Source organism: Haliaeetus albicilla, chromosome 12 (assembly GCF_947461875.1).
Source record: "Haliaeetus albicilla chromosome 12, bHalAlb1.1, whole genome shotgun sequence".
NCBI classification, from domain to species: Eukaryota; Metazoa; Chordata; class Aves; order Accipitriformes; family Accipitridae; genus Haliaeetus; species Haliaeetus albicilla.
Window position 1 is genome coordinate 42,136,300 of NC_091494.1, and position 8,816 is coordinate 42,145,115.

General features: G+C 66.4%; 1 protein-coding gene across 2 annotated transcripts; it reads left to right on the forward strand.

Moving 5' to 3' along the window:
* Positions 1 to 2,998: 2,998 nt before the first annotated feature.
* ACTG1 (actin gamma 1) lies at positions 2,999 to 6,116 on the forward strand. Of its 2 annotated transcripts, XM_069799411.1 has the most exons (6): positions 2,999 to 3,157; positions 3,561 to 3,693; positions 3,797 to 4,036; positions 4,384 to 4,822; positions 4,936 to 5,117; positions 5,213 to 6,116. In XM_069799411.1, the coding sequence occupies exons 2-6, from the start codon at positions 3,571 to 3,573 to the stop codon at positions 5,354 to 5,356; spliced, it is 1,128 nt and encodes a 375-aa protein (XP_069655512.1). In that variant the 5' UTR covers positions 2,999 to 3,157; positions 3,561 to 3,570; the 3' UTR covers positions 5,357 to 6,116. The 2 variants fall into 2 exon arrangements, with proteins under 2 accessions (XP_069655512.1, XP_069655513.1); XM_069799412.1 differs by lacking the exons at positions 2,999 to 3,157; positions 3,561 to 3,693 and adding an exon at positions 4,152 to 4,189 and having other exon boundaries at positions 3,961 to 4,036.
* The last annotated feature ends 2,700 nt before the right edge of the window (positions 6,117 to 8,816 follow it).

Sequence of the window (8,816 nt, forward strand, 5' to 3'; positions counted from 1 at the left end):
GGCTGCGCTGCCTGGCACGATGTAACTGACCCTCGACGAAACAGATACGGGTCGGCTTTCGGGCTGGGGGGGGGATAAGTGGGTCAGGGTCTTGCAGGGGCTGGGGGGCTCCGGGGGGCTGGGGGGGTCGTGGGCAGCCCCCCAGGTCTGGCAGGGCAGCGGTGCTGGCTCTTGGCAGGTGCACGCCAGCACCTGCCTGGCAGAGCAGCCGGGAGCTGTATTTATACGCGTTGGCCCCCCCCCAGCCCTCCCCGGTGGGGGTCAGGTTCTCATCGCGGGGGGGGGGCCCTGCCCCACAGCTACAGCCTGTCCCTGCAGCCACCCGGCCTGGGGACAGCCGGACCCCTCCCCACACCATTCCTAGCCCCGCTCCCCAGTGGGGGAGGGGGGGGTCCTGCTGAGACCCGACATGCTCATGACAGCCCCTCCCGCCCAAGCATCACAGGGGGCCGGGGTGGGTGCCCCCCACCCTGGTTTCCATCCACCACCCTTCCCAGGAGGGATGGGGGGTGCTGGGCTCCCCGGCGTGGTCCTGACCCTGGTGTGGGGCTGGCGGATGGGGGGGGTTCGGGGCGGCGGGGGGGGGGCTCGGCAGGGGTTTGGGCTGGAGCTGGGGAACGGGGTGGGGGGGTGTCAGGGTCGGGGTGCTGTGCCCTGCCCCATCCCCTGGGGACCCCATCACACACACATCCCCCCCCCGCGCCAACACCCGGCGACGGGAGGGGACGGTGACTCCGTGTCACCACGGCGACGGAGGCTGCGCACCGGCGGCACCCCCCGCATCACCGCGGGGAGGGGCGGGGCGCCTTCCTCCTCCTCCTCCTCCTCCTCCTCCTCCTCCCCCCGGCCCGGCCGAAGGTCCCCGGGGCGGTGTCGGGGCCGGGCGGTCCCGCTGTCACCGGCCCGATCGCTCCTAATACGGCCGGGACGCGCTGCCTTGCGCCCGCCCCGCATCGCGGGTTTCCCCCCCCCCGCCCCGGGACCGCCCCGGCCCTGCCCGGCCCTTACTCACCGGGCGCCGGGGCTGCCTTGTTTGGGCAGGAGGAAGCACCGGGGCTGGGACCCGGCATCGCCCCGGAGCCCCCCCCGGTATCACCCATCCCTGCAGCATCGGCCCCCGGTGTCTCCTCCCTAGGAGCACACCCCCCCCCCACTCGGTGTCCGCGGCCCCGGGGTGGGGGGTCCCTGACTCACGGGGCACCAGGGCGGGCCAGCCGGTCCTCGCACCCTGGGATGGGGCTGTCACCTGCGCAGCCCCCCCCCGAGCCAGACCCCCCAGCCTGAGGTGCCGGCAGCCGCCGGCCACCAGCCCGAGCCCTCTGCCGCCCACCGGGACACTGGGCCGTTTGGCACCGCCGTGGGGACGTGAGACCCCTCAAGCCGTGCTGGGATCTGTGTGGGACCCCCCCAACCCTCTGCCACCCACCCAGCGCCGGCACCGCCCTGCCCCGCACCCCGGCACCCCCGTTTTGCTGCCGCTGCACCGCTGACACCCCTTTGCGATGTTCGTCCAGGCTCAGCCGCCGGCAGCACCGGGGCCTGCCGGGGAAGGCCTGAGCGTGCGGCTTTCCGTCCCCGAGCGGTGCTGGGAATCCCTCGGAAGACGCGAGTTTCCACCGCCGGCTGCTCCTGGCACAGGCGCGGGTGATGGCAAGGCCGGCAGCCGCCACCTCCCCGCGCCCAACCGGCGCGGAGGGGCTGGGGGCATGGGAGCCGCGCTGCGCGGCGGGCACGTGGGCTGCCAGCACGGTCCGTGGGTCTCTGGTGTAGCGTGTGGCTACCTGGTGTAGCATGTGGCTGCCAGACATGGTGTGCGGCTACCTGCCATGGTGGTGTGTGGGTACCTGCCATGGTGCGTGGCTACCTGGCACGGTGCAGGGATCTCCGGCACGACGCGCTGGTGTGAGCCGTGCCCATGACACCCAGCAGCAGCGTGGGGTGCACAGCCCGTGACACCCCCTGATGAAGCAGAGGGGGGGCTCAGACACAAGGAGGGCCCCGGGCCGGCGGGGGCCATGGAGGTTGCCGGAGCTGGGGTGCCAGCCGGGCTGGTGGGGAGATGCTCCGGGTGGGGCGGTGCAGCCGGGGGGTGCCCGTGGGAGATGCCGAACCCAGGCAGGGTGGGATGCACAGCACCGTCGGTGGGGTGTCAGCACCGTCAGCGGGTGCATGGCGGAGCTGAGGCAGAGTTTTTTGGGGTGCCCGGCGCTGGCTGCGCGGTGCCGTGGGTGGGCCGGCACTGCCGGGGTGCTGGGTGCTGTCCATAGGGCGCACCGGGGGCACGGCCTGCCTATGGGTGCTGGCAGGAGCGCTGACATTTGGGGGGTGCTTATAGCCGGGGGATGGACGTGCTGGTGTGCGGCATGTAGGTGTTACCAACTGGGGTGTGATGGGGCTTTTGGGGGGGGGGGCCGGAGCTGCCAGAGTTTGGGGGTGCAGCTGGGGGGGGGGAGCCGGGGTGCAGAGCGCTGCTGGTGGGGTGCAGGTGCAGCAGGTGGGGGGTGTTGGGGGGGGTACAGGTGCTGCCCCGAAGGGTGCGCTGTGCTGCACTGGGGGGGGTACCGGGTATTGCTGCGGGTCGTGGGGTGCCCATGGAGTGGGTGGGGTGCACGTGCTGCCCGAGGGGTGCACGTGCTGCCTGAGGCTCTGCACGTGCTGCCCGGAGGGGGTGGGTGGGTGTGTATGGGGGGGGGTGAGGGTTGGGGGGAAGGGGGGGGCGCGGTGCCACCTTCGGGGTGCAGGGCCAGGCCCGGCCAGGCCCCCGGCGCTACCGGAGGGGAACCGGGTGCTGCCGGGGGGGGATGCCTGGTGCTCGGCTGGGGGGGTGTGGGGTGTGCGCGGCCGGGGGTCCCCACCGGGTCCGGGGGGTCGCCCCCCCCCCCCAACTATCGCCCCATGCAGGTTCCGGGGTGCAGCTTGGGGGGGGGGCGGGGGCAGCCCGGCAGCTACCCCACGTGGCCGGGACGGCGCTAGCCAATGAAAACGCGTGTTTCTGAAAGATCTCCATATATGGCGATGTTCTCGGCCGGGCGGGCGGGGCCGTCGCCCCCCGGGTATAAAAGCGCGGGGCTGGGAGCCGGACGGTCTCACTCAGCCGGCGGCAGCGGACCAGGCGGCATCATCTTCCCCAGCGCCGAGAGCAGCCTCCCCCGCACAGGTACCGGCACCGGCCCCGCGGCACCGGCGGCCATGGGGCGTGGTCCGCGCCCCTGCCGCCCCCTTCTACAGTCCCCCGGAGGGGGGGGGGGGGGGGGATAATGGGGGGGGTGCTCCTGGCCGAGGCGAGCTGTGGCGGTATCGTGTCTATGCTTCCCCCCCCCCCCCCCCCCCCCCCCGCGTTGCTGGAATGGTGTCGCCCGCTTAAACAGGGTACTGTGGGAGGGCGCGGCGCGATTGGTGGCGGCGGCGAGTGACGTCAGGGCGCGGGAGATTCAAACGGCGAGCGGGGGGGAGGGAAGGGGAGGGGTCCGTCCCGCCGGGGCGGAGGAGTTGGGGGGGGGGGGGTCCAGGCCCGCCGCCAGCGCGGCCTCCCGGGTTCGCTGACCCGTCCCGCCCCGCAGAGCCTCCGCCATGGAAGAGGAAATCGCCGCCCTCGTCATCGATAACGGCTCCGGGATGTGTAAGGCCGGTTTCGCCGGGGACGACGCCCCCCGCGCCGTTTTTCCCTCCATCGTCGGGCGCCCCCGGCACCAGGTAGGCGGGAGGAGGAAGAGGAGGAGGAGGAGGGAGGGGAGAGCAGGGCGGACCGGGGCGGTGCTGCCGGCGGGCGGGCGCTGACTCAGCTTTGGCTTCGCAGGGTGTGATGGTGGGCATGGGGCAGAAGGACAGTTACGTGGGGGATGAGGCCCAGAGCAAGAGAGGGATCCTCACCCTGAAGTACCCCATCGAGCACGGTATCGTCACCAACTGGGATGACATGGAGAAAATCTGGCACCACACGTTCTACAACGAGCTGCGCGTGGCTCCCGAGGAGCACCCTGTGCTGCTCACAGAGGCTCCCCTGAACCCCAAGGCCAACAGAGAGAAGATGACGCAGGTACTGTCGCTTGCCCGGTGGCCACTCGTCACTCTCATCTTGCTCACAAACCTTCTTTTGTTATGGCATCTTAAACCTGAGTTTGGTTTTTTTTTCTCTCTCCCGACATTTTCAGGATTCTGTACTCCTGGCATTTCTTCCTTGACGCCTCAGGTTTCTTTTGTTTGTGTTTTCTGCCTGCACTCTTTGCTTTTTCTTTCACACACCGTTTTGGTTTTTGTTATTTTTTGTTTTGTTTTTTTTTGCATGTCAGCATGTGTGTTCTAATGTGGGTGCAAGTGACCCAGCTCATGACTTGATGCTAATTGATCTATTTTTTTCTTCCCCACCCCCCCCCTTCCTTCCAGATCATGTTTGAGACCTTCAACACTCCAGCCATGTACGTGGCTATCCAGGCTGTGCTGTCTCTGTATGCCTCTGGTCGTACCACTGGTATTGTTATGGACTCTGGGGACGGTGTCACCCACACCGTGCCCATCTACGAGGGTTATGCTCTGCCCCACGCCATCCTGCGTCTGGACTTGGCTGGCCGTGACCTGACAGACTACCTCATGAAGATCCTGACAGAAAGAGGCTACAGCTTCACCACCACAGCCGAAAGGGAAATTGTCCGTGACATAAAGGAAAAGCTCTGCTACGTTGCCCTGGACTTCGAGCAGGAGATGGCCACTGCTGCCTCTTCCTCTTCCCTGGAGAAGAGCTATGAGCTGCCTGATGGCCAGGTGATCACCATCGGCAACGAGAGGTTCAGGTGTCCAGAAGCTCTCTTCCAGCCCTCCTTCCTGGGTAGGTGTGGGCCAGGGCGGTAACTGCCAGGGTTGCCTCTGCAGTGTGGGGTTGGTGTGACCCAAATGAGGTGCTGCATTGGGTACTAATGAGCCTGCAACTCTTCTCCCCAGGCATGGAGTCCTGTGGCATTCACGAGACCACTTTCAACTCCATCATGAAGTGTGATGTGGACATCAGGAAGGACCTGTATGCCAACACAGTCTTGTCCGGTGGCACCACCATGTACCCTGGCATTGCCGACAGGATGCAGAAGGAGATCACAGCCCTGGCGCCCAGCACGATGAAGATCAAGGTAAGAAACGGCAAGATGAGGCTGCAGGCCAGTGGTGGGGGGGAGAGGCGGGAGAAGGCTGGGCCGCTCTGACCACTGCTGCTCTTCTCTTTCAGATCATTGCTCCCCCTGAGCGCAAATACTCGGTCTGGATCGGTGGCTCCATCCTGGCCTCGCTATCCACCTTCCAGCAGATGTGGATCAGCAAGCAGGAGTACGATGAGTCCGGCCCATCCATCGTCCACCGTAAATGCTTCTAAATGGACTGCTGGCAGGCGCGCTGCGCCTGCTGCATGAGTTGTCTCACTAGTATATGTTTGCCCAGGCAAATTTATACACCTCATGCTAGCCTCATAAAACTGGAATAAGCCTTCTTTCAAAAGAAACTTGCCCTTGGAAAGTCTGTACCTGATGTTAGACACATGTCGGCACTGGATGGTTGAGCTGTCACTTTGATTTGACCTTGTTATTCGAGTTAACTGTTCCCTCGGTGTACACCTGAGCAAAATACCCTGTACAGATCCGCTCCCGGCCGCGGGGCTGGCCTGGCACCTCGCCGTGGAGGAGAGCCCATGCCTGACCGGGGCTCCCGCAGCTCGCTACACTGACTGACAGTGGCCTGTCTCCCCGTGCCCCGGGCCGGGACCGGTGTGTACAGGGTATTTGGAGTCAGACTTGCCGTACATCCAGTGTGGAGTATTCCAGATTTCCTGTAGAGGCTGGTAGGAGTCCATCAAGAATTCACTTCTGTCGCTGCCGTTCTAGCAAGGTTGGGAAAACATATCGCATCCGAGCCTTATGAACCAGTTCTTCATTCTCCTCCCCACCTGTATCCCAGTTGACATCACGGGGCTGAAGTTACTCAACTTGAGTTGCTGAAACTTTGCATTGACACCTGTAAATTTACGCATCGTTTAATTTATGTAAGATTTTTGTACGTTGCCTTAATGTTCTCACATGACGGTAGGAAACCAAAATTTGTAAGTCATCCTAAAGTTGAGAAATTGTAATGCCCAACAACACATCATTGTGTAAGGAAAATAAAAAAAACCATACAAAAAGCGCTGCAGTAAAACCCACCTGGGGGCTGTGTGTGCTGTGGGGGAGGGGGGGTGGCAAGGGGGACCTGAGCTGGAGCTCCTGCCTCCTCTTCCCAAGGAAGCCGTGATGGTACTTTGGGGTTAAAAATGGGTGTTTAGGTGCCAAGCAAGGATGGAGGGGGGTGGTGATGGGTGCTGCCTTCCTGGCCTTAGTCCTGGGTGTGCAGCACCCAGGTGGAACGTGGGGTGTTGTGCCTACCCGGTGTGGAGGGTGGGGGTGTGAGGGGTTGTTTTGGCTGCTGCTGGGCCCTGTGGCACTGCCAAGCGCTGCCCTCGTTTCTGCAGGGAGAAAGAAACCTGCTAATTAATGAAAGTGCCAAGGTCAGGCAGTGTAGTCGCTGCCATTAGGACTGTCTGTGGCAAATGTGGCTCTGCTGGTCCTGGCCCTCACTGCCGTCCTATGCTGGGGTGGCATGGGGGGCACTGGCAAAATGCGCTGGAGCCCCTCTGTCAGCTGGCACAGCTGGGCACGGGCTCCCAGGTTGCCATGTCTTCCCGGTGCCGGGCCGGTTCTCTGCCAAAGGCCGGGCTCCTCTTGACCCCTTTGCCAGCGCTCTTCCTCCTCTTCACTGGTTTTGCGTGAACCAAAGGCATCCGTCGTGGCCGAGGTGGGTGTCACTGTGCCGTAAGGACACCGGCTGCAGCAGGGGAGGACGAGTTGCGGCTGGGGGTGCTGGGGCAGCCCAAAGCGGTGCCAGCGCCGGACCGAGGCCCCTTTGCTTGCTGGCACTGTGGTGCGGTGAGCCGCGGGGTGCCGTGCCAGGTTCACCGTACCACGTCGTGTTATGTTGCGCCGTGCCACGTTGCTCCGTGCCGCATTTGCCCCAGGTGGCCTTACCGGCGTGTCCCACAGTAACACCACTGCCCGGCCGTCCCCAAAGCGTCCCCGTTCCCCCCATTTTGTCCTTGCCCGCACCCAGGCCCATCTGAGCCACTTTTGGCACCGTGGGGCCCGGCTGAGCCCCTGGGGTGACACCGCGGCTGCCTCGGCGCAGCCTGGGGGTGTGTGTGTGGGGGTCACCATCACTGCTGTGCCAGGGACACCGCGTGGCCCCAGCTGTTGATTTGGGGGTGGGTGCGCACCCCTCCTTGGGGGGGGGGGCACACACAGAGGGGATGGGGCCGTGGCCGGGCGCAACTGTGTGTGCGAGCGAGTGCTCAGTGCTGGGACGGGGGGTCAGGCCCAGCGTGGGGAGGGGGGATTGGGGGGGGGTGCCCCCCCCCCAGCACCATCCCCAGCACCCTCTGCCCCTCTGGCCCAGCCAAGCCGTGGTGTGGCCCCAGGGGTCCCTCCCGGTGGCCGGTGCAGGATGAGGCCTCCCCCTCCTCCCTGCACTCCCACCCCCCCGGGCCCACCCAGCCCCGCAGCACCTGCGCTCACCAACTGGCCAGCACCCACACCCAGCTGTCCGCCCGTCTGTCTGTCCATCCGCCCGGCCCTCTGTGCACCCATCTGTCTGCCCACCCCTCCCTGCACCTGTCCGTCTGTCCGTCCTCCCCCCCCACCCCGTCCCTCCATTTGCCCACCCATCCACCCCATCTGTCAGTCCATCCCGCCCGGCCTTTTGTCCGTCTGTCCGTCCGTCCTCCGTCCCCCCGCCGGTGTCCGTCGGTCGCGCCCTGTCGCGGGGCGGCCGCCAGGGGGCAGCACGGCCCCGCCGCTCCGCCAAACGACACGAGTTCGCGCGGTCTCAGCTCCGACCGCTCCGGGGACGGGCGGGGGGGGCCCGGAGCGCCCCGGGGAGGGGATGGGATTGGGGGGGGGGCCCGAAGGAAGGGCCCGGACCCCCCCCCCGGTCCCCGTTACACCAGCCCCCCCCCCCCGCCGCGGTCCCTGCAGCCCCCCCCTCCCGCACCCCCTGCCCGCCCCCGTGTCCCCGCACCCTCCAACACCCCCGCACCCCTCCATTCCCCCCCCCTGCACCCCCCTCATTCCCCCCCCCCCAATCGCCGTCCCCCCGCCCCGGGCGGCTGCCGGCCGGAGGGAAAGGGTTAATGGCGCCCGGGTGGTGAGAACAAAAGGGCTCCCCGCCAGCCAATGGGCGCCGGGCTCCGCATCCCGACACCCTCTGGTTGGCTGCGGCGCGGCCAATCGCGGGCGAGCTCTGCCTGTCCGTCTGTCCCCACGTGGGGAGTGTTCGGCTTCCCCCCCCCCCTCCGCTTGCATCCTCCTGCCTGCAGCTTCCTCCTGCCTGCAGCTTCTTCCTGCCTGCTTCCTCCTGCCTGCACCCCTCTTGCCTGCACCCCTCCTGCCTGCATTCCTCCTGCCTGCACCCTCCTGCCTGCATTCCTCCTGCCTGCAACCTCTTGCCTGCCCCTCTCCTGCCTGCATCCCTCCTGCCTGCAGCTTCCTGCATCCTCCCTGCATCCCTGCCGTAGCATCCTCCCCCGGACCCCGCAGCCTCCTCCTGCCCGCATCCTCCTTCCACCCTCCTGCGTTGCTCCTACAGCCCCTTCCTCCCCCATCCTCCTCCTCTCTCCCATCCTCCATTCCCCCCCAGCACCCTCCATCCCCACTGCAGCCCTGGGTCCCCCCCTCCATCCCTGCCTGCATCCCCCCCCTCACCCCCAGCCCTGCATTCCTGCACCCCTGCAAGGCAGCAGGACGGGGTGCCACCAG

Coding starts and splice junctions, on each gene's coding strand:
- ACTG1 (XM_069799411.1), top strand. CDS start 3,571: ATGGAAGAGGAAATCGCCGCCCTCGTCATCGATAACGGCTCCGGGATG. Junction 3,694..3,796: donor TCGGGCGCCCCCGGCACCAG/GTAGGCGGGAGG, acceptor TTGGCTTCGCAG/GGTGTGATGGTGGGCATGGG. Junction 4,037..4,383: donor ACAGAGAGAAGATGACGCAG/GTACTGTCGCTT, acceptor CCTTCCTTCCAG/ATCATGTTTGAGACCTTCAA.